Source organism: Oryx dammah, unplaced genomic scaffold (assembly GCF_014754425.2).
Source record: "Oryx dammah isolate SB20612 unplaced genomic scaffold, SCBI_Odam_1.1 HiC_scaffold_27, whole genome shotgun sequence".
In the NCBI taxonomy this organism is placed as follows: Eukaryota; Metazoa; Chordata; class Mammalia; order Artiodactyla; family Bovidae; genus Oryx; species Oryx dammah.
In genome coordinates this window covers 20024413-20049311 of record NW_024070211.1, presented here as the reverse complement: position 1 = coordinate 20049311, position 24899 = coordinate 20024413, and the positions used below count along the sequence as shown (strand labels likewise).

The 24899-nt window shown below is 38.3% G+C and overlaps 1 protein-coding gene across 7 annotated transcripts in view; it reads left to right on the top strand.

Moving 5' to 3' along the window:
• Positions 1-24899, top strand: part of AGFG1 (ArfGAP with FG repeats 1) — a 76732-nt gene that overhangs the window by 9598 nt on the left and 42235 nt on the right. For all 7 annotated transcript variants that reach the window (XM_040228446.1, XM_040228444.1, XM_040228442.1 and 4 more), the window contains exon 2: positions 15194-15287. In XM_040228446.1, coding sequence (XP_040084380.1) covers positions 15194-15287 — 94 coding nt within the window. The remainder of the gene's footprint in view (positions 1-15193; positions 15288-24899) is intronic.

The window sequence follows — 24899 nt, the reverse complement described above, 5'->3', positions numbered from 1 at the left end:
TTTTGCAAGATCTTTGATGGGGAAAGTAAGAAAGTCAGCAGAACTAATAATGTGGGAAGATGGGAAAACTTACTTATTTCTCTCTTCAAGCCTTTATCTCTTAATGAATCTTGGTGGCTCTGACTTGGAACATTTGTGTTCAGAGGTACTTCTATAAAAGAAATTGCTGATGTGTAGTAGAGTCTTGATATTTTTGAAATATGAGAAATTTGAAATTTTAAAAAATTCCTCATATTTTCTAGAAATGCTTTTTCTTCAGTTAAAGAATACAGCGGTTAAAGAATACAGTGTGTGTATGTGTCAAATTTCATTTTGAAGGGAAAGAACCATTTTCCCCCATATTTTATGTTTATTTTTAAATTTAATTTTAATTAAAATACTTGCACATAGTTTAAAAAGGCTTATAATGAGCAACAGCAGTCACCTCTTCCCTTTCCCCATTTCTGTTTATCATGGACAGTGTTCTCTTTTTTACCTTTGTATTTCTAACTAACATGCTTTTTTTTCAACTTTGGCTTCTCTCTGCAAGAGTGAAGATAAGGCTTCGGCCCTCTTAACACTCCTCTCACTTTCCATGTGTACTCTGTATCTACTCCTTCAATAGACTATCACAGTTTTGGTTAAATCACTAAGTATTTATCTTAGTGCATTATGTGCGTACTGTCTCAGCTAAGTCCTACAGTATGTTACTATTATGTACATACTGTCTCTGCTGCTGCTGCTGCTAAGTCACTTCAGTCATGTCTGACTCTCTGCGACCCCATAGACGGCAGCCCACCAGGCTCCTCCATCCATGGGATTCTCTAGGCAGGAGTACTGGAGTGGGTTGCCATTTCCTTCTCCAATGAATGAAAGTGAAAAGTGAAAGTGAAGTCACTCAGTCCTGTCTGACCTTCGCGACCCCATGGACTGCAGCCTACCAGGCTCCTCCATCCATGGGATTCTCCAGGCAGGAGTACTGGAGTGGGGTGCCATTGCCTTCTCCTACATACTGTCTCAGCCAAGTCCTATAATATGTTACTACTACATTTTCTTTCTTTTATAGACTTTTCTCCCTGAAGTTTATAATTGTCTAGGTTTCTTCATTTGCTTTGTTTTCCATGTGGATTTCATTAATATTTCCCCACATAAAATTATCTCTGGCTGCGGTATGCACCTTTTTATAGGATGATCAGATGTGTCAGATGCTGGGTGCTTCTGTCATTTTGGTCTGGAGATAATGTGCTCTACGCCTGCTGTGCAGCTGTTGTGTTTGGACTTCCTTCTTCTACCTTAGTTCTGGAAATTCCCATCATGCCTAACCTGTATTGAAACCTCTTTTTCCAGGATCACCACATTTCCATTAGCCTCTTGATTAAAGGTTAATGGGAGATAATTTTTGAGATCTGCATTGCTGAAAATGTCTTATTCTGCCCTCATGTTAAAATTAATAGTTTGTGTACATTCACAAAGGTGAAAATACCCTTGGAGTTTTTAAAACATTGCTTCATTGTCTTTAAACCTTCAGTATTGCTGTTGAGAAGTTTGATGCTATTCTTACTAGTCATTCTCTGTGCCCCATTTTCCACTCCCTCTTTGGGAGTATATATGATCTTTCTATCCATGCTTTTTTTCTAGTTCATAGATTTTTTTTTTCTCTCCAGTCTTTTTGGGGAATAAAAAGGTCTGACTGTCATTCTAAGTGCCAGGTTGAGGGAAGGGATGAGGACATAGAATCAATTATTGTGCAGTGTGTAGAGTCTCAGATAAGCCTCCAAGTTTTGGCATAATACCAAGTAGCAGTCCTCAGCTGTGCCAGAGTGTATTTGGTATAGGCTCTCCAGATTAAATAAGCAGTTAGAAAGCATTATTGACTCAATGGACATGAAATTTGAGCAAACTCCGAGAGGTAGAGGAGGATGGAGGAACCTGGTCTGCTGCAGACTCAGTTCAGTTCAGTCGCTCAGTTGTGTCCGACTCTTTGCGACCCCATGAATCGCAGCACACCAGGCCTCCTTGTCCATCACCAACTCCCGGAGTTCGCTCAGACTCACATCCATCGAGTCCGTGATGCCATCCACTCATCTCATCCTCTGTCGTCCCCTTCTCCTCCTGCCCCCAATCCCTCCCAGCATCAGTCTTTTCCAATGAGTCAACTCTTTGCATGAGGTGGCCAAAGTACTGGAGCTTAACCTTTAGCATCATTCCTTCCAAAGAAATCCCAGGGTTGATCTCCTTCAGAATGGACTGGTTGGATCTCCTTGCAGTCCAAGGGACTCTCAAGAGTCTTCTCCAACACCACAGTTCGAAAGCATCAATTCTTCGGCACTCAGGCTTCTTCACAGTCCAACTCTCACATCCATACATGACTACTGGAAAAACCATAGCCTTGACTAGATGGACCTTAGTCGGCAAAGTAATGTCTCTGCTTCTGAATATGCTATGTAGGTTGGTCATAACTTTTCTTCCAAGGAGTAAGCGTTTCTTAATTTCATGGCTGCAGTCATCATCTGCAGTGATTTTGGAGCCTAAAAAAAAAATAGTCTGACACTGTTTCCACTGTTTCCCCATGAAGTGATGGGACCGGATGCCATGATCTTTGTTTTCTGAATGTTGAGCTTTAAGCCAACTTTTTCACTCTCCTCTTTCACTTTCATCAAGAGGCTTTTTAGTTCCTCTTCACTTTCTGCCATAAGGGTGGTGTCATCTGCATATCTGAAGATGGTTATTGATATTTCTCCCGGCAATCTTGTTTCCAGCTTGTAAATGTTTGTTCCAGTCCAGTGTTTCTCATGATGTACTCTGCATATAAGTTAATTAAGCAGGGTGACAATATACAGCCTTGATGTACTCCTTTTCCTATTTGGAACCAGTCTGTTGTTCCATGTCCAGTTCTAACTGTTGCTACCTCACCTGCATACAGATTTCTCAAGAGGCAGGTCAGGTGATCTGGTATTCCCATCTCTTTCAGAATTTTCCACAGTTTATTGTGATCCACACAGTCAAAGGCTTTGGCATAGTCAATAAAACAGAAATAGATGTTTTTCTGGAACTCTCTTGCTTTTTCCATGATCCAGCGGATGTTGGCAATTTGATCTCTGGTTCCTCTGCCTTTCCTAAAACTAGCTTGAACATCAGGAAGTTCACGGTTCACGTATTGCTGAAGCCTGGCTTGGAGAATTTTGAGCATTACTTTACTAATGTGTGAGATGAGTGCAATTGTGCAGTAGTTTGAGCATTCTTTGGCATTCCCTTTCTTTGGGATTGGAATGAAAACTGACCTTTTCTAGTCCTGTGGCCACTGCTGAATTTTCCAAACTTGCTGGCATATTGAGTACAGCACTTTCACAGCATCATCCCTCAGGACTTGAAACAGTTCAACTGGAATTCCATCACCTCCACCAGCTTTGTTCATAGTGATGCTTTCTAAGGCCCACTTGACTTCACATTCCAAGATGTCTGGCTCTAGATGAGTGATTACACCATCGTGATTATCTGGGTTGTGAAGATCTTTTTTATACAGTTTTTCTGTGTATTCTTGCCACCTCTTCTTAACATCTTCTGCTCCTGTTAAGTCTGTACCATTTCTGTCCTTCATCGAGCCCATCTTTGCATGAAATGTTCCCTTGGTATCTCTAATTTTCTTGAAGAGATCTCTAGTCTTTCCCAGTCTGTTGTTTTCCTCTATTTCTTTGCATTGATCGCTGAAGAAGGCTTTCTTATCTCTTCTTGCTATTCTTTGGAACTCTGCATTCAGATGCTTATATCTTTCCTTTTCTCCTTTGCTTTTCCCCTCTCTTCTTTTCACAGCTATTTGTAAGGCCTCCCCAGACAGCCATTTTGCTTTTTTGCATTTCTTTTCCATGGGGATGGTCTTGATCCCTGTCTCCTGTACAATGTCACGAACCTCATTCCATAGTTCATCAGGCACTCTATCTATCAGATCTAGGCCCTTAAATCTATTTCTCTCTTCCACTGTATAATCATAAGGGATTTGATTTAGGTCATACCTGAATGGTCTAGTGGTTTCCCCTCCTTTCTTCAATTTAAGTCTGAATTTGGTAATAAGGAGTTCATGATCTGAGCCACAGTCAGCTCCTGGTCTTGTTTTTGTTGACTGTATAGAGCTTCTCCATCTTTGGCTGCAAAGAATATAATCAGTCTGATTTCGGTATTGACCATCTGGTGATGTCCATGTGTAGAGTCTTCTTTTGTGTTGTTGGAAGAGGGTGTTTGCTATGACCAGTGCATTTTCTTGGCAAAACTCTATTAGTCTTTGCCCTGCTTCATTCCGCATTCCAAGGCCAAATCTGCCTGTTACTCCAGGTGTTTCTTGACTTCCTACTTTTGCATTCCAGTCCCCTATAATGAAAAGGACATCGTTTTTGGGTGTTAGTTCTAAAAGGTCTTGTAGGTCTTCCACGGAACTGTTCAACTTCAGCTTTTTCAGCGTTACTGGTTACTGCTGCAGACTACGGGGTTGCAAAGAGTCAAACACAATTTAAGGACTAAACTACAACAACCACCATTGCAGATTAAATTTTCCTACCTTGGATTTGGTACATGTGTGTGCTCAGTTGCTTCAGTCGTGTCTGACTCTTTGAGACCTTATAGACTGGAGCTTGCCAGGCTCCTCTGTCCATGGGATTCTCCAGGCAAGTATCCTGGAGTGGGTTGCCATTCCCTTCTCCAGGGGATCTTCCTGACCCAGGGATCAGACCTGGATCTCCTGCATTGCAGGCAGATTCTTACCTGCTGAGCCACTGGGGAGTAGTCTTTTGGAAGTGGGGAAATTGGAAATCTAATTTGGAGCCTGCATAAATCCCCCAACTTGTGGCTTGATTGCTTTTGTGGCTCTTTTGGGGCTCTGCGGTGGGAGGCATCTTCTAGTTGGCTTCTCCCACCTCTACAGGAGCTTCGTGTTAGCTTTCTTTACTCTGCATAGTCGGTTACTGCTGGTATTGTATTTTCTATATTTTTGCTATGCCTTTGGGTTCCCTCCTTGTTCTCTATTCCTCTCTTTGTGGATTAAGGACTTTTTATTCCTTTGCTATCTTTTCAGTAGGGTTTAGAGAGGTAATAAAGACATTCTTAGGTTTTGTCCACTTTTAACAGGAATGCATTAATTAGGTTTAAATTGTTACCCGAGTACTATTTTTTTAGGTTCTTGCCCTAAATGTTACAAGGACCTTTCAGTGTAGTGTTGCTGGCTTTTAAAAATAAAAACCCCAAATAGAAATTATGGTTCACACCATGGGTGTGTGTGTGTATGTATTTTCAGTGTTTTAAAGTTGAGTTCTGGATAAACTAATATCTGCACTATCTAATATATACAGATCTTGGTATCAGAAGTCTGTAGATTTTTGGTAACCTGTTAAAGGCATCTTCTATTTGTTGTAGATTTTAAATGTATAATTTACATAATACAGAATATTTATATACAATATTTTTACTCAATAAGATTGGGATAGATTTAAATGTCAAATTGGCATTCTTACTTAATGCCAACGTTAGCAAACCACTTAAATTTCCACAGCCTAATGAAATATTTGAACCAGCTTTTCCTCCAGCAGGAGAAAAGCAGTGAATAAAACTAGCTAAATAAGCTTTCTTACTTATTCAGCGAGCACACATTGTTTTTTGAGTTGAACAAATGGCTATTTGCAAGATTGTTTGAGGCATAGTTAAGAGTAACATACTGGTGGACATATGGAATGAGTCACACCATCTGGTTGCAGTCATACCTGGGTGGTGGTCCTTAAAACTGAAACTCCCGGGGATCTGCATATGACTTAATTATGCTGCAAAAACATATTGGGCTCCACCAGTAAATGACTTTGAAACTTCTTGAAGCCAATTAAGTGGCAAACATGCTTTTAAAATATCAATACTGCTATTATTAAATGAGTCACTATTTTATTTTTTTTTTTTGCACTAAACTGGAGACTTAAAAATGTGTATTTTAGGATCCAGAATGGGTGGTACTTCAGTATTGGCGCTGTAAAAATGATGTGGTTTATTTGCGTAACACTTTGATCCAATAGTTATGACTAATGTCATTACAGTAAAGTGTTTTATAAACACTGAATTCACATGATAGCTAGACTTGGCTTAGCAAAAAATGGGGAAATGGCACCAGCTTTCAGGAGTGTATCCTGAAAATAACTAGATAAATGAATAATTCAGTTTTGGTTACTTGAGGATTTCATTCATTTAAATAAATAATCAGATTTGGTAGATGGAGAAGGAAAGGTGGTCTGCCAGTGAAAAATTTTAGTGTGTGTGAAAATTGTCGTTACTGTATATAGTAACATGGCATCTTAAGTTGGCGTACATTAAAAGCAACTTTTTTGTTGTGTAGTTCTGGGAGTCTTAACATCTGTATAGATGCATGTGACTACCACCACAAGCATAACGTGGAATGGTGCGTGCATGCCCAGTTGTGACCCTATGGACTGTAGCCCACCAGATTCCTCTGTCTGTGGGATTCTCCTGGAAAGAATACTAGAGTGGGCTGCCATACCCTCTTCCAGGGGATCTTCCTGACTCAGGGATCAAACCTATGTCTCTTAGGTCTCCTGCATTGGGAGGCAGATTCTTACCACTAGCACCATCCAAATAGTTGCTGGGCACATTGCAAATTCCAATTTTGCTTTTTGGAACTTTGTGGAATTTTTTTTTTCCATATTTTTGATCTGCAGTTGGTTGAGTACCTGGATGTAGAACTCAGGGGCACAGAAGGCCAACTGTATGTTTCTTTAGTGAAGATCTCCTGGGGGTAAACTTCAGTTTTTTAATCTGAAATTGTTATTTTGTCTTACACTTAAAAGATATTTTTGCTGGATTCACAACTGTTAATTTTTAGTTTTTAAAAAACTTCCTAAAGACAATATTCCACTATTTTCTGGTTTTCAGTGAGAAGTCTTTTCAGTCAGATTTCATTTCCTTTGTCTTTTCTTTCTGATTGATTTTAAGATGTTCTCTTTATCTTTGAAGTTTTACCCAAATGTTTCTAAGTATGAATTTTATTTGTGCTGATTTTCATAAGATGTGCTTCCTATATTTGTAGATGCATGAGTTTCATTGGATTGTAAAAACCTCAGCTGTTAGCTCTTTAATATTGCTTGTCCTTCATTCTTTGAATTCTTTCTTGCAAAAGCAGGAATACTCATTACACCTTTTAATAGTGTCCCCCACCCTGTTTTTTTTTTTTTTTTCCCCATCCTTGTCTTTGCTATCTCCTTATGCATCTGTGCTGCCTTCTGGGCTATTTCTTCTGTTTTCTCATTCCCCAAATCTCTCTTCTGGTATGTTTAATTTGCTCTTTAATAACTAGTTTCTTAAGTTTTTGATTTCCACATTTATAAATTTTCATTTCTGAAAGTTCTGACTTTTAGATTTACCAGTTTATTCTGATAATTTCATATTTCCTGTTCATTTTTATTCCACCACTTAACATTTCCTATATGCTATGTTTACTTTATATTTTTTATTTGATAAATCCAGTTGCTAAAGTCATGGGAAGAGATGGCATAAATCTGTGTTCTACTGTCTCAAGCTCAGTAATGATTTGCTCTTATGTAATGATTTTTATTGTAGTCTCACCTTTTATTGAACTTAATATTTCCAAATCCTCATAGCATAATTTGTAAATTATAAATGCATTTTTCTTGAGAGGATTTGCATATTCTACTGCTTGGATCTAGGGATATTGCCACCTTGAAGCTGCTTAATTCTTCATCCAAAGTCCTGGGTTTAATAGGAATAGCTCAGGATTACCTCTCACACTGTCTTCAGTTCAGTTCAGTCTCTCAGTCGTGTTGACTCTCTGTGACCCCATGAATCGCAGCACGCCAGGTCTCCCTGTCCATCACCATCTCCCAGAGTTCACTCAGACTCACATCCATTGAGTCAGTGATGCCATCCAGCCATCTCATCCTCTGTCATCCCCTTTTCCTCCTGCCCCCAATCCCTCCCAGCATCAGAGTCTTTTCCAGTGAGTCAACTCTTCACATGAGGTGGCCAAAGAACATTGTCTTAGCTATTGTCATATTTGCCTTCTGAGCAATACGGAATTTAACATAGGCCACTCTTCTAGTTTCAGTTCACTTTTTATCTTTGTTTTTTTCTTTTGTAAAGGGGGAGTACTTGAGATTTATTAGAAGTGTTAACAATTAGGATTTTTCTAGAAATATTAGCAAATAGGGTTTTTCTTCTTTTTTTTTTTGGTAGTCTATAAAGTTATCATTTTAGCAGAGGAACCTTTTCAAAAATGTCTGCCATACTGTTGTAAATAGAAATGAATGAGATTAGACGTGCAAAGTACATGCCAGTCTAGGAACTTTATAGATATTAATTTCCTTCTGTCTTATTAAGTTTTTTTCACCTCTTAATTTGTATTAATGTACTTTATATATATATATTTTGTGGACACTTCGCTTAATCTTTTAAGGATTTCTATTTTTTGTTATGCTGGAAATAGTAAATTTATGTGAAAATTAAAATTATTGTTGTATATGAGGTGACTGAAGAAGGAAATGGCAACCCACTCCAATATTCTTGCCTGGAAAATTCCATAGACAGAGGAGCCTGGCAGGCTACAGTCTGTGGTGTTGCAAAGGAGTTAGACATGACTCAGTGACTAAAACAACAGCAACAACATGAATGGTGAATGTGTAGAATGTTTTGTAGGTGATTGAACCTAGGTATAATTTATATATCAGTAGTGATCCAAAGAAACTCTACTTCTTTCTTCACTTGGTGATGAGCACAGTTAGTATATTTAGAGTAGTGGTTCTTGAGTAGTACTCTGCAGTTCCACCCCTTGCACCCTCAGGGGACATTTGGCAGTATCCTGAAACATTTTTCATTATTCTTACTGGGTTGGGGGTCCTCCTGGCCTGTAGTGGGTAGGGGCCAGGGATACTGCCCTACATCCTATAGGGCAGAGGGTGATGTGCCTTATGTGCCTAGTGATGGTTCTCTGGCCTGAAATGTCAATAGTGCCTGATTTAGAGAAGTGCATTCTCAGTTGCTTCAGTCATGTCCAGCTCTTTTGCGACCCCATGGACTGAGCCCACCAGGCTTCCCTGTCCATAAACAAAACTACTGGAGTGGGTTGCCATTCTTTTTTCCAGGGATCTTCCTGACCCAAGAATCAAACCCACATTTCTTTTATTTCCTGCACTGGCAGGCAAGTAGGTTCTTTATAGCTCACGCCAGCTGCAGAGAAGTGAGGTGAACATAAATTGTTGATGCTAGTAGCTGTATTTGGGAGGAGAGTTTTCCAGGTATTTTAGAAGAACTGAAAGATTGCCTTAAGAAGGAGAACTGTTCTTGCTTTTTTTTTTTTTTGTAATTCTTCAGCACAGACATTGACATCCATAAAGTCAATACTAAAAGTACAAATATTTTGACTACTACTAGTTAATTGAATTGTTTACTATTTTCTGCTGTTTGTTTTTTTTTTTTCCCCTAGTACAGAATAATACAGATTCATTGTGGAAAACTTGGAGAGAATTGAAAATTATATATAGGAAAAAAACCCCATTCAATTGCATAATCTATAAACAAAGAATATTAATATTTTAGAGTATTTAGTTTGTTTTCTTTGTAGATATTTTTAATATAGTTTTGAGAATACTGTATAGTTCTACAGTTTTATTGCCACTTAGGACTTCCCTGGTGGCTCAGCAGTAAAGAGTCCCCCTGCCAATGCAGGAGATGCAAGTTCTGTCCCTGGGTCCAGAAGATCCCCTGGAGTAAGAAATGGCAACCCACTCCAGTATTCTTGCCTGGGAAGTCCCATGGAGAGAGGAGCCTGTTGGGCTACAATCCATAGTATCAAAAAGAGTCAGCTACAACTTAGCAACTAAACAATAACAACACTGTCACTTAACCATTTCCCCTTTGATAATGAAGTGTTTTTTTAACTTTATTTTATATTGAAGTAAATTAATAATGTTATGATAGTTTCTGGTATACAGCAAGTGATTCAGTTATACATGTATCTATTCTTTTCCAAATTCTCTTCCCATTTCAGTTCAGTTCAGTGTGCGACTCTTTGCGACCCATGAACTGCAGCACGCCAGGCCTCCCTGTCCATCACCAACTCCTGGAGTTCACCCAAACCCATGTCCATCGAGTTGGTGATGCCATCCAACCATCTCATCTCTGTCGTCCCCTTCCCCTCCTGCCCTCAGTCTTTCCCAGCATCAGGGTCTTTTCCAATGAGTCAGCTCTTCACATTAGGTGGCCAAAGTATTGGTGTTGCAGCTTCAACATCAGTCCTTCCAGTGAACACCCAGGACTGATCTCCTTTAGGATGGACTGGTTGGATCTCCTTGCAGTCCAAGGGAGTCTCAAGAGTCTTCTCCAATACCACAGTTCAAGAGCTTCCCATTTAGGTTGTTACATAATAATGAGCAGTTTCCTGCAATATACAGTAGGACTGTGTTGGTTATCCATTTTAAATGTAGCAGTGTGTACATGTCAGTCCCAAACTCCCTAACTCTCCCTCCCACCCACCCTTCCCCTTGGTCAGCATAGGTTCTTCTCTAAATTTATGAGTCTGATTCTGTTTTGTGAATAGGTTCATTTGTATCATTTCTGTTTAGATTCTGTATAGATTCCATATATGCATGATACCATATGATCTTCCTCTGTCTGACTTAATTCACCCAGAATGACAATCTCTAGATCCATCTATGTTGCTTCAAATGACATTATTCTTTTCAGTGGCTGAGTAAAATGTTGTCTTGTGTATGCCACATCATCTTCATCCATTCCTCAGTTGATGGGCATTTAGGTAGCTTCCAGGTCGTGGCTGTTGTAAACAGTGCTGCAGTGAACATTGGGGTGCATGTATCCTTTCAGACCATATTTTTCTTTCCTGATAGATGCCCAAGAGTGGGATTATAGGGTTATATGGTAGTTCTATATTTAGATTTTTAAGGATCCTCCATACTGTTCTCCACAGTAGCTGTACCAATTTACATTCCCACCAGTAGTGTAGGAGGGTTCCTTTCTGTCTGCAACATCTCCAGCATTTGTCATTTCCAGATTTCTTTGATGATAACCATTTTGACTGGTGTGAGGTGATATCTCATTGTAGTTTTGATTTGTATTTCTCTAATAATTAGCAGTGTCAACATCTTTTCATGTGTATCTTGGTCATCTGTGTGTTCTCTTTGGAGAAATGTCTATTTACCTCTACGCTCTTTTGATTGGGTTGTTTGTTTTGATGATACTAGGCTGCTTATATTCTAACAAGATGGTGGAGTAGAAGGACACGGGCTCATCTTCTCTTGCGAGAACTCCAAAATGCAACTCGCTGCTGAATAACCGTTGACAGGAGAATGTTGGATTGCACCAAAAAAAGATACCCCACATCCAAGGACAAAGGAGAAGCCCCAACAAGATGGTAGAAGGGGTGAAATCACATTTAGAACCAAACCCCATACCCACCAGAGACGTTCGGAGGGCACAAACAAAACCTTGTGTGCACCAGGACCGAGACCCTACACGGACTGAACCAGACCTGCCTATGAGTGTTTGAGTGTCTCCTGTGGAGGCACGGGTCAGCAGTGGCCTGCTGCGGGGACTGGGGCTCTGACTGCAGCAGACCTGGGTCACGCAGCATGTGACATTAAGCCCTCTTAGAGGAAGGTGCTATTAGCCCCACCACAGAGCTGCTGAGCAGATGACCCACAAACTGCAGAACAATTATACCAAAGAAATTCTCACACTGTTAAGAAGGTTCTGGAACCCAAAACAGATTTTCCAACCTGGGGATTCATCAAAGAGATTGAGGACCCTTGGGGAATTTGACTTTGGAGGCCAGTGGGATTTGATGACAGAACTTGAACAGGACTGGGGAAACAGACTCTTGGAGGACACAGACAAAACCTTGTGCACCCGAGGAGCCAGGAGAAAGGAGCAGCAGTGTCCCCACAAGAGACTGAGCCAGACTTGCTTGTGAGTGTCCAGGAGTCTCCGACAGAGGCATGGGTCAACAGTGGCCTGCTGCATGATCAGGGGCTCTGAATATAACAGTACATGCACAGGTCCTTTTGAAAGAGGTCGCCATTACTTTCCTTCATTTCAGTTCAGTTGCTCAGTGCTATCCAGCTCTTTGAGACCCCACGGACTGCTTTACCCTAACCATAGTTTGGCCTCAGGCCAAACAACAGGGTGGGAACACAGCTCTGCCCATCAACAAAAAATTGGATTAAAGATTTACTGAGCATGGCCCCGAACCTCATTCAAGATCAAGACCATCCCCATGGCAAAGAAATGCAAAAATGCAAAATGGTTGTTTGGGGAGGCCTTACAAATAGCTGTGAAAAGAAGAGAAGCAAAAAGCAAAGGAGAAAAGGAAAGATACAAACATCTGAATGCAGAGTTCCAAAGAATAGCAAGAAGAGATAAGAAAGCCTTCTTCAGCGATCAGTGCAAAGAAATAGAGAAAAAGAACAGAATGGGAAAGACTAGAGATCTCTTCAAGAAAATTAGAGATACCAAGGGAACATTTCATGCAAAGATGGGCTCGATAAAGGACAGAAATGGTCTGGACCTAACAAGCAGAAGATATTAAGAAGAGGTGGCAAGAATACACAGAAGATCTTCACGACCCAGATAGTCATGATGGTGTGATCACTCATCTAGAGCCAGACATCCTGGAAGGTGACGGTGAAGTCAAGTGGGCCTTAGAAAGCATCACTTTGCCAACAAAGGTCCATCTAGTCAAGGCTATGGTTTTTCCAGTAGTCATGTATGGATGTGAGAGTTGGACTGTGAAGAAAACTGAGCACCGAAGAATTGATGCTTTTGAACTGTGGTGTTGGAGAAGACTCTTGAGAGTCCCTTGGACTGCAAGGAGATCCACTCAGTCCATCCTAAAGGAAATCAGTCCTGAATATTCATTGGAAGAACTGATTCTGAAACTGAAACTCCAATACTTTGGCCACCTGATGCGAAGAGTTGACACATTGGAAAAGACCCTGATGCTGGGAATGATTGAGGGCAGGAGGAGAAGGGGACGACAGACGATGAGATGGTTGGATGGCATCACCGGCTCAATGGACATGGGGTTTGGTGAACTCCGGGCGTTGGTGATGGACAGGGAGGCCTGGCGTGCTGTGGTTCATGGGGTTGTAAAGTCGGTCATGACTGAGGAACTGAACTGAACTGAATGTTATGGTTTTGTCAAAAATTGACTCTATGGTGTGGTAGAGCATTGATGGATAAGCTATACAGTACAGTGCTTTCATGAGATTGCATCTGTACAACATAACTTTAAAAGAGTCAGAGGCTTCCCTTATTTGATGATTCTAGAGTATAGGGATATAATTCATTACTCCCTAATTTCTTATCTAAAATATACACACCCTTGTAGCAGTGTTGTGACATTTCCTTGTTAGGAAGTTATGCCTTTGCTTTTTTTTTTTTAGATAGTGTCCTATAAGGGAGGTGGGAACAGAGAGGATTGTCTGGAACAAGGAGGAAGTATTAGGGAATAAGGAGAGACAAAGTTGCTAAGTGTGAGGGGTAGAGCCGGGGGAAAATTTGAGAGAACAATAAGAAGTTAATTCCTTTTAAAATTGTTTTGGAACAGGATAGAATACAAATAAATATAAATGAATAAACTGTGAAAGTGATGTAGTCTTATTTTCATAATACAGGTGAACTGAAAAATAAAATGTCCTGCTTTAAAGGAGTAATAATGACTTTTCTAAATTTTCATTTTTGGGAATTTAGATATCTTTAAAGCATAATTTAATTTGTGATCACCAGTGTAAAGATACTTAAAGTAATTCGTACGGTGGTTGTTTCTTTATAGTTAAGTTTCAAAGTTTTACTAGGATGAAATGGCTGTGTTTCAATTTGTCCTACTGTGCAATTTTCATTTCTGTATTTCATGACTTACCAAGAGCTGAAAGAAAAATAATTTATTAGTTTAAAACTTAGAGCAAAACAACAAAACTGAATTATTGTTTCTCCACCTGGAAATGTGAAGCAGATAAAGTGCAACTTGATTTAATTCAAAGTGTGAGCTGAAATATGTGTCTATGTCTGACAGAAGGGAGAGAAAGAAGCAGGAGTGTTTAACAATTGAGCTTCTGTTAATTCTGAATTATTATGTTAACGTAAAATATTTTGTATTTCTAGAACATTGCGTACCATATTTAATTATTCAGAAATGTTTTTAGAATATTTTTGAAAGTTTTTTTGTTACTTTGCGTCATTGTTAACTCTCATTTAATTATCATGGTTGATTGCAAAATGAGTATGGCAAATTCTGTAAAACTATTGATCTGTCCTAGAACCTGTATTTCAGATGAAGTCTTTGTCAGAGGATATGACTGCAAACTGATTTGATGAAAATGCATAGATAACTTGTTACTTTGCATAGATTATCTAACTCCTCATTCTTGTGGTCGAGTAGGCTACTGAGTGGTAGTTGGACAGAACTCAGCAGTTCTTACTCTCTGAGCTCATCTCTGTTCAGTTTTTCACGTGCATGAAAAAATATAAAGAAACAGAAAAGATTCAAAGTGGTGAAGGACCTTAAAAGTATTCATATATATGCAGGTATTTCTTGAATCCTGTCATGTCCCTTTAATTTCTTCTTGAATACTTAGGGCCTCCTGAGGTGGTTGAAGATGTTCTTCATTATCAACCTTTATTTGAATTGATGGAGAGATGGAACTTTTTTCTTATCTATCAATACCTTCAAGGTTCCTTGGATTAGTTTTCAGTTTCCTAAGTCAGTCTTAAAGGTGGTAGCTATTTGATATGAGTATTTGTATGTTTCCATACCTGACTTATCATCATCACTTTCTTAGAAAATATGAAAATATTTAAGTAATAACTTTCTTTACTATTGAGCCTATCATATATATATATAAATGATTCTCCTTCCATCAGACTTACACTAAAGCAGTATTTGTGTTCCCAATAAACTAATGTATTACAGGTACTGTATATTTCTAACTAACTGATAAGTTGAATTTATCTTTAAATAAATTAGTGTTGGTCTAAACAAATTCACCTTGATATATCTATTGTGCGGATTAATAGTTTAAAATATTTTTTAATTTAGCTTATAGCATAAAAAACAGTTCTAAGTTTAAATGTGCTAATTAAAATGTTTTTCATTGACATAATTTTTGAAGTACTATAGTTTGTAATGGTATTTTCTTTTATCTTTTAGGCGAGGGTTAAATCCACCACACAGGGTGAAATCCATCTCCATGACAACATTCACACAACAGGAAATTGAATTCCTTCAAAAACATGGAAATGAAGTAAGTGTTTTAGTCCTTTTAAAAATTTTGAGTTGTTTAGAATGATAAGAAATTTTCACTGTCTAACGAAGGTATTTTTGTATTCTGTATTTAGTGTTTCAGAGTGTACTCATCTAGCAAAGTATTTGGAATTAATGTCAACTACATAAATATTTTACCTTATTAAACTTGAGATGAAACCTGTATTTAAGCTTTGTCAGTATTGAATGTAAAAGGCATTTTTAGAGGACATCTGGTATTGGAGAAGACAGTGGCACCCCACTCCAGTGCTTTTGCCTGGAAAATCCCATGGCCGGAGAAACCTGGTAGGCTGCATTCCATGGGGTCGCTAAGAGTCGGACACGACTGAGCGACTTCACTTTCACTTTTCACTTTCATGCATTGGAGAAGGAAATGGCAGCCCACTCCAGTGTTCTTGCCTGGAGAATCCCAGGGACGGGGGAGCCTGGTGGGCTACCGTCTATGGGGTCGCATAGAGTCGGACATGATTGAAGCGACTTAGCAGCAGTATTGGAGTAACTTAGTTTTGGCTTTAAATGACAAAAAGAGGGAGAAAGAGAATTATCATTGTGGTAGTGTAGGAAACTTTTGTTAGGCTGTTATATGAATGGCTTTCATTTGATGGTCCCCTCCGTCCTTTTTACATTTTTAGCTTTAGATGTATATTTGATGCTTAATGTTGAGCTGCTTCCCTGGTAGCTCAGCCTGCAATGCAGGAGACCCCGGTTCAATCCCTGGGTTGGGAAGATCCCCTGGAATAGGGCATGGCAACCTACTCCAGTGTTTTTACCTGAAAAATCCTTGTGGACAGAGGAGCCTGGCGGGCTACTGTCCATGGGGTCGCAAAGAGTTGGACAGGACTGAGTGAATAAGCACACAGCACAACAGTGTTAAGTAGGTGCTCAGTAGGGAGGAGATTAGTAGTTCTGAGTGGGCAGCTTAGCAGCATGAGGAACCCAACAGAGTCAAGATTTGTAGGGGAACCTTTTCTTTCTACTCTGCTTTAATGGGCTTCCAGGAATTCCGTTTTCTTGGCTTGCTTTCTTGTTTTAGTTCCATATTTTGCAATTATTAAGAGTGGTGGTCTGCTATTTAAAACAAATACAAAAAACTGTAAAACTAACAGAAAGCCAGCATGTTTTATAATCATGGGGCATGGATGAACCAGTCAATCAATTGGTTAGTAATTGCCATTATTTAATAAGACAGTTTAATCACTTCCTAGAAAGGAAGTATTACTTTAGTTGTACTACAGTGGTTGCATATTTTGGGGTTTTTTTGCACGTTTTTGATAATAGAAAAGAAGACTTCAAATTTTATTAGTTCAGTCTTCTTTTTCACCTCAGAAGATGTATGCAAGCATTTTGTACATGGCTTCTTTTTTTCCCTAACACTTCTATAGTAATGGCTTAAACTTGCTTTCCAACTTTTGATGCATGTGTGTATTTGGTTCTAAAGTAGTACAGATTATGAAATTTTTAAAATACATCATTTAGAGAAGTAAGCACACATTTTTAAGTTTCCAAATTTTGCCAATAAAAAATTATCTTGAGTAATCAAGTGCTATATTACAGAAAATCTGAAGCAGGATGAAAAGGCAGAGGTGTGTAATGACAGTAAGTGTAGAAATGTATTTTGATTAAAAGACAGTTTGAACAGTTTGTATAAAGTTTGAGATTAGCATACCAGTGCAAATTTAAATTATTTTCTTAGAATTTTGGAAATTTTGGACATCAGAATGGAGTCAGAAATGAAAGAATATCATCTCTTCTTATGTTAAAAATCTAATAACTGTAGATAAAATTATAGTAGTAGAACTGTAAAAGTAACAAACGATCCATTGGAGAAGTAAGTAAAAAAAATTCAGATCTGTCAGTAGATAAGATTCCATGGAAATTGGTCGCAAAATACTACAATTGAAGGATCCTTTTTAAAAACATTTTTCCTGAAATTGTGGTGAGGACACTTAACATGAGATTTACTCTCTTAAAATATTTTAAAGTGTAAAGTGTGGTATTGTTAGCTATAGGCAAAGTGTTAGGACTTACTCTTCTTGCATAACTGAACTTCGTAGCAGCCACCATTCTATTTTCTGCTTCAGTGGGTTTGACTGTTTGAAGTATCTCATCTTAAGGGGAATCACACAGTATTTGATGGTCTGTGACTGGCTTATTTCACTTGGCATAATGTTCACAAGGTTCATCCGTGTTGCATATGATAGGATTTCTGAAGGAATAGTTTTTATGACTGTAATATCAAGATAAATTTAGAATATATGAAAGGAAATCTTAGACAACTCTTTATATCAAATAGTGGAAACAGAATATAAGCAATAGAGATGACTGGAATGGATTTTATGAATTTTAAATTCTAAAAAGAGTCATGCAAATTAATAGTCCATTTAAAGCCCTCACTGTTACAGTCACTGTGCTAGTACTTGGGTACAATAGACTTAGAGCTCATGATCTAGGTAGGAGATAGATACATAACAAATAATTGTAACACTGTTAATAATTAATGATAAGTAGGAGATAGATACATAAATAATTGTAACACTGTTAGTAATTAGTGATAAGAATTTTCAGAAGTAATGTGGAAAGGAGAGGATTGGGAAGATTTCATAGAGGAGGCATTTGCTGGCTTTTGAGGGTTAGTACCACTGTCTATGGATCGCACAGAGTCGGACACGACTGAAACAACTTAGCAGCAGCAGCAGCAGCAGGACTTAGGCTAACAGGAAAAGATTCTAGAGGCAGAGTAAACAGTGCACAAAGAGAAATTTCCAACAGTTCTTACTGCTAGAAAGTTTACCAACTACCTAATTACTTAAACATACTTTTTGTGTCCCTAAAAACATCTTATACCTAAAATATTGGAGTAGGTATATTTAGTTCCTTACACTATTAGCAGAATTTCCATTCTTAAAAGTTTTATGAGGTGTGTAGAAGGTGAGGGTTGATACTATGAAATGCAGGAAGATTGATATAGCTTGGTAAAAAATTGTATAGACTTCAAGTGCAAGTGCCTAATTATCAGTTTATCTTATACACTTAAATCTTATGTATAACATGCATAGAGAAAATTTGCAGATGTTTATTTTTTATTTTAAATTATGTTGCCATATTGAACAGTGCGTTAAATCTCTCCATTGTCTGGAAAGGAACATAGTCATGTAAATGTTGGGTTAAAAGAAGGTATTGTCATATGTCTAGTGAATGAGTGGGTTCATGTCTGAACTTAAAAGATCAAAATGTATATTAACTGGCAGAAATCTTGGGTCTTCTACTCCCATGAGAGAGTTTTAACGTTCTGAGGGGCTTGTTGGTTGTCATTATTTGCATCAGGCAAGCACCATGGTGGATGACTCACAAGGTGTTGATTTTTAAATCATCTTGTATTCCACATGCTCTGAATTTTCCTCCAGACATTTAGATGTGGGAGAAACCTTTTTACAGTCAGTCTGCATGTAGAACTTAAATCTGTTTTACATGCTTTCATTACAGTCGTGAACAATTTATTGTCAGAGAAAGTCATGCTGCCAAGTCTAGAATCAAGTGTGGGAGAGAACCACAAGTTATAGGGCAGAGGGCTTGGACAGAGGAAGCCATTCATTGACACAATCTGTGCAGTGACTTAATGCATTTGTATATCTGGGAAAGATTTTACTTTTCATTCAGAACTTAAGAATTGTCCACTGTTTTTGGCACATCACAGAATGCTTTCTTTTGTATCATATGTTATTTAAAAAAAAAAGTCTTCAGTGGTTTACTTCATATGCCCTCTTTTATGGTGTTGTGGGTTAATCAAAGGAATTTCACTAATGGGTTAACTTCTGATTATCAGACTTAATGGAAAGAAGACTGGGTACCAGTGCTATATAGCTAACTCAGTAAAAGGAAAATGTAGGAATAATTTTATTTTGAGCCATAGTTTTTTTTTTCCTAGTAATAAATTAACCTCCTAATTAAATTTCAGGATGAGTAAAAGGGTTACTGCTGATGCTTCACAGGCATGCACTCTACATGTAGAAATAAAATCATGCGTTGATTGACAGTATTTGGTTATCTTTATGCTAAATTCAAAACATAACCCTCAAACCAGAAACTAAAGCTTTTGAAAAAAATCCTTCTAAAGTGGTAGGCCCATAAGGTAAGTTGTGCTTTTCCCTAGTCAGTATTCATGATCATCTCATTCTTCATTCCTGAAGCAGAGATTTATTAATCACCTATTGTTGTGTCCGGGATTGTCTTTGGGTACTAGGGGTACTGCCTATGATTCCTGCCTTCATGTTAAGTTTTCAGTCTAGTGGGGGAGAGAGAGAGACAATAAAAATCTTTTTATTCCCCCCAGTTCTATTTTTGGGTAATAGTGAGAAAGGGCTTCAGTTTGGAATTGTAGATGCTTGGGATTATGGAGACAGTATTTTTTTTAAGACGTTATACTTGTGGCTTAAATAGGCTTTATTTTATGAGACAGCACTTCAGGCCTTTTGGGTAGTTGAATTGCATCTTTGGGAAAGATTGGAGCTATTTTATAATCAGAAATAAGCACTGCCACAAAGAAAAGTATTTTGATATCTTAAAAACATTTTAAATTTCAAATTCACATGCTGTGACAATTTTGCTGGAATATTCAGGTATCATTTTATAGTATTAGACTCAGTCTATTATGATGTTAAACAGGACACTAGTGGTTATTTCCTAAATCATCTTGTCTTATAAACTGTAATAAGAGATGGTCACTCTCAGTACAGAATAGTGGACTCTGTAAAGTAGAAGGCCAGTATCTGAAAGAACCTGTAGGCCATTGTCAGAGTAAAGACAACGAACTTTTGAATGAATCCTAAACCAGGGCATGGAACTATTATGTAGCTTCAAAGTGTTACATTCATTTAAGTGTGATTAAAACCAGACAATCTATCCCAAACTGCAACTCTGTACAGAAATTGATAAAATTTGGACTAGACTTGTTAAATGTTACTTGAAGTTCAGTGGTCTTGTGCAGAAAGGATTGGTTTTGAAGTTGGAGGGTTGAGAACATTGGTCAGGTTACCTCTGAGCCTCAATTTCTACAAGTGTAAAATAGTGACAGTATCTTACTATAGAAAGGGTGGAATGCTTTGAGCTCAAGCAGCCATGAAATTTCCCAGCATACTTCTTGTAGAATGATATTCAAATGTCTATTGAATCAGAACCTGAGGTAGTAGAAGTTACAGGGAGATTAACTTTTTTTTTTTTTTCACTTCTTGCTCAAAGTGGTGTTTTTTGGAGAATTTTTCAGTTTTCTTAGAATATGGTAGTATATCAGTTCAGTTCAGTTGCTCAGTTGTGTCCAGCTGTTTGCAGCCTCATGAATTGCAGCACGCCAGGCCTCCCTGTCCATCACCAACTCCTGGAGTTCACTCAAATTCACGTCGATAGAGTCGGTGATGCCATCCAGCCATCTCATCCTCTGTTGTCCCCTTCTCCTCCTGCCCCCAATCCCTCCCAGTATCAGAGTCTTTTTGTCAGTTACATTAATATTTAGGTTGAGTATTTAAACTCTTGGAGCATTTTAACTATATGCTGAGCCTAAATAATATTAGTAAAATTTGGTAGTTATTTTAATAATGACATATTGAATGTCTTTATTGAGTGGCAGAGTTAAGTTACATCCTTATTACTCCAGGGTTTACAGTTACCTAACTGCCTGTGCAGAGGTTGGCACAGATAGTAAATATTGTAGGTTTTATAGGTCAACTGCTTATAGTATATTCTTGTTTGAAAAGAAACTTTTTTAAAAAGTAGCCCTTTAAACATATGTAAACCAAATGATCAGGGGCAGTACAAAAACAGGCCAGTGGCCCTGTTTGATCTGCAGGTGGTTGATTGAAGACTCCTGATCTATGAAATTCCAGTCCTCATTGTAAATTCTTTTATAACCTTGCTTCTTTTCCTAGTTAACTTTCTTCATTATCAATAGAAGTGTTTAAACCCCAGTGATTTCTGGTTTGTTTCTTATATATGCTGTTTCTATCCCGGTTTTCTTGACATTTTGCTCAAGTTGTTCATTTGCCATTCATCCTTGTTCCAAGACCTGTCGGTTTTTACCCTTCCATCAAGTCTTTCAGGAGTATTTTAGCACACAGGGACCAAACTACCCCCTCATACTTTAAACTTTTTAAAAAATATATTTGACTATAAGATTTTACACAGTTTTTTTTTTAAATTGCTCTCATAGTTTCTTCTGTATTGATCTTACTACCCTCAAAACATAAGATAATTCCATGGCATAATCTTAAATACTGTATCATTACATCTAGAGCTGTGAGTATGTTCGTGTGTGTATTTTATGTGTGTGTGTGTGTGTGTATGTATTATGTAATTTTTATAAAAATTCCTGGGCTTTACTCCATCGGAGATTCTGACCCTGGGTGTGGGATATAGGAGTGTCTGCTTTTTCAGCCAGAAGCCCCATGTAATCCTGTTGTTGATGCTGTAGACCATCTTTTGAGAGAACCAGTATAATAACTGAAGGCTCCATTGAGTCTAGACTCAAAATAATCTGTAGTCAAGTTTCAGCACCACCAATTGATAAGCCTTGTTACCTTGAGGGAACTGCTTTTCCCTGAGCTTCATTTTCCTTTGTACTCCATGGGAAGTACCTGTGCTGCCTATTTCATGAGGTTGATTTGAAGGTAGTATATGTGAAAACATTTTGAAAACCAATGAACTATGTAGATAAAAGATGTCAGTTTAAGTGCAAATATACTTTCTCATTGATTTCTAAGCTCAGGGTGAGGTGGTGGGGGCTACCATGTAGAAAAATGATGTGCTTTGAACTGAGTTCAGTTAGTTTAGTGTAGGCAGATTTTTGCAGAACTGTAGTCAATATGATGGTATTGATCAGTATGGAAAGCTAATTCAGTAATAATAGTAACATTTCAAACAATTTTAGACTAAAAATATGGAATTATTTGGGAGAATGGCTTTCTAGTGAGATACTTGAGGTTTAAAACCATCCAGCTAAAATATTGAAACACATGCTATGATTTAATAGGCTATTTTTTTCAGTTTCTACATATTTGTGAAGAAACATTTTAAATCTAGTTTCTATTTTCAAAGAAAGGCGAGGTGTTAAGAGTTTCTTAAAATTCTGAATCAAATCGGTAGTGACATAGTAATCTTGAAATATTCACAGTGCATTCTTTGGTATTAGTTGTTGGCTTTCAGAGAAATATCTAATACTAATTAACAAAAAGAATGTAGGAAATGTTATATTTGTACGTGCTGTAACATGTGGATCTTTTTGAATGATTACTGAAAACCCAAAGGGTACTGTAGAAGGAGATTGATGATAGTTTATGTAACTACTCTGAGCGTTTATTTCGCTTTTTATTGCCTTGGTATCCCAGGTCATATTATTTATTTGCTTCTGACTGCTTCAGTCATTCTCGCTTCCTGTCATCTGTCTCCCAGCTTTTCTTGTTAATTTCTTTTTTGCCATAAATATGTTACTTAAAAAAAGAAAACAGATTTGTTTGAATCCACTTAAAAATATACATTATTCGTTTTTTTAAAAAAACTTTTTGTTAGGGAGATTTCCATATAGCTACACAAGTAGACAAAATAATACAACAAACTCCTGTTCCTTTTTTATTATGTGAAACAGGTCTGAGATGTACAATTTCCTCTCTAAATTCATGAACTAGATGTTATCTTTGAAGAAAGACTTTAAAAAATATATAACTCCATACCGTTTTCACATCCATAAAAATTATTGGTAATCTAATTATCTAGGCTTCCTTTGTGGCTCAGCTGGTAAAGAATCCGGCTGCAACATGGGAGACCTGGGTTCGGTCCCTGGGTTGGGAAGATCCCCTGGAGAAGGGAAGGGTTACCCACTCCAGTATTCTGGCCTGGAGAATTCTACGGACTGTATAGTCCATGGGGTTACAAAGCGTCAGACACTATTGAGCAACTTTCACTTTCAATTATCTAGCCAGTGTGCATATTTCCTTTTATTTCATAATTTTCATTTTTTCTCTTCCCTTAAACGTATGTTTAAATAGAGGTGCAGGTAATGCTCACATGTTAATGAGTGGTTAATATGGGTTTTGAAATTCTGACAAAGTATTGGAGGCTAGATGGGTCAGAGTTGGGCTTGCATAGTTCTGGCTGGAACCAGGCAGCTTCCTGGGACCTGTACCACCTGGTCTGTGAGATAGAGCCAGGTTTGTGCCAGGACAGTGGGAACCTCAGGCCAGGTGGTTACTCTGGGGCCAGATACCCTGTAACTAGGGGCCCTGCCAGCTCAGGTCCCTGGGAAACATAGCAGTTGAGGTGAGTTCTAAGCCTTGCAGTCAAACTTGTAGTATACATTCCCTTAGTTCACATTGAGTTGTTGTCTTTCATGTGAATCTTCCTTTGCTCCAGCATCACCTGCTAACCAGACTCCTGAAAATTGATGTTGAATTCTTGCTACAGAGCAGGGATGCTAGTTGGTTGCTAGGCATTCATCATCTTGGCAACACAGGATGCCATCTGGATATGGGGTGCTTTATAAGCTGGTAAGAAGGATCTTAAACTCTGGGGCCATAGATTTTTGAGGAATTGGTGATGACACTGAAGATTTTTTTGGTTCTGTTAATATGAAATTCAAGCCATCCTGTACAGGCAAGATCAGCTTTTGTAGAAGAAGCCAGAGGTCATGCCTGGTAGGAATTTAATGGAGCTTTAGGGTAATATCTTTCATCAGTGTTCTCATAGACCATGGACTTCATCAGTTCCCTTAGGATGACCTCATACTGGCCTGTGATGCTAGGATTTTTCCAAGCCTGGGGGTGGCTCTGAGCCGTCTTCTCTGGCAGAACTTGACCTGCATTGTGCCGCATAATGCAGCTTTTAAGTCTTACTGAGGGTGAGCTAAGTCTTCTGGCAGTGTGAGGGCAGCAACTGCTCTGTTTGGTAGGGGCTGCTTGCCTGTCTGCTACATTGTCTTCAGAACCCTCTCTCATGGGTGGTCATAGCAAGGTCTTTTCCCTAGCAGAGGCTGCTGCAAGCCGCAGCACGGTGGCAGTATTTGCTTGTCTTCTGCCCCACACCTCCCAGTGTTTTATTATGAGAAACTCATAAAACTTAAAATTATGCAGATACATTGAACACTGCTGTATTTGCACTAGCAAATATATGTCTCCATTTGTCCACCTGTCTTAACATTTTTCTTGCATTTCACAGTAGGTTGCAAAATTAGTTCCTATCACTCTTAAAATCTTTTGTATATCATTAATTAAAATTCAGTAAGATTTTTTTGAGGTATAATTTACTTACAGTGAATGTAAAAGTCTTACATATAACTTTGAAAGAGTATCCAGTTTGGTGACCCAGAGTCCTGTGAAGATATGAACATGACCATTATCCCCCAAATTCTCCTGATATCTCTTCCTGTTCAGTCCCTCCCCTTTCCAGAGGCAACCACTGTTTTGATTTTTGTTCATACTCATATAATAAAATTAGAATGTGCTTTTTTTTTGTTCTACAAGTAACAAATACTGAAAAGGGTATGGAGAAAAGGGAACCCTCCTACACTGTTGGTGGAAATGTAAATTGGTGCAGTCACTTTGGAAATCTGTAG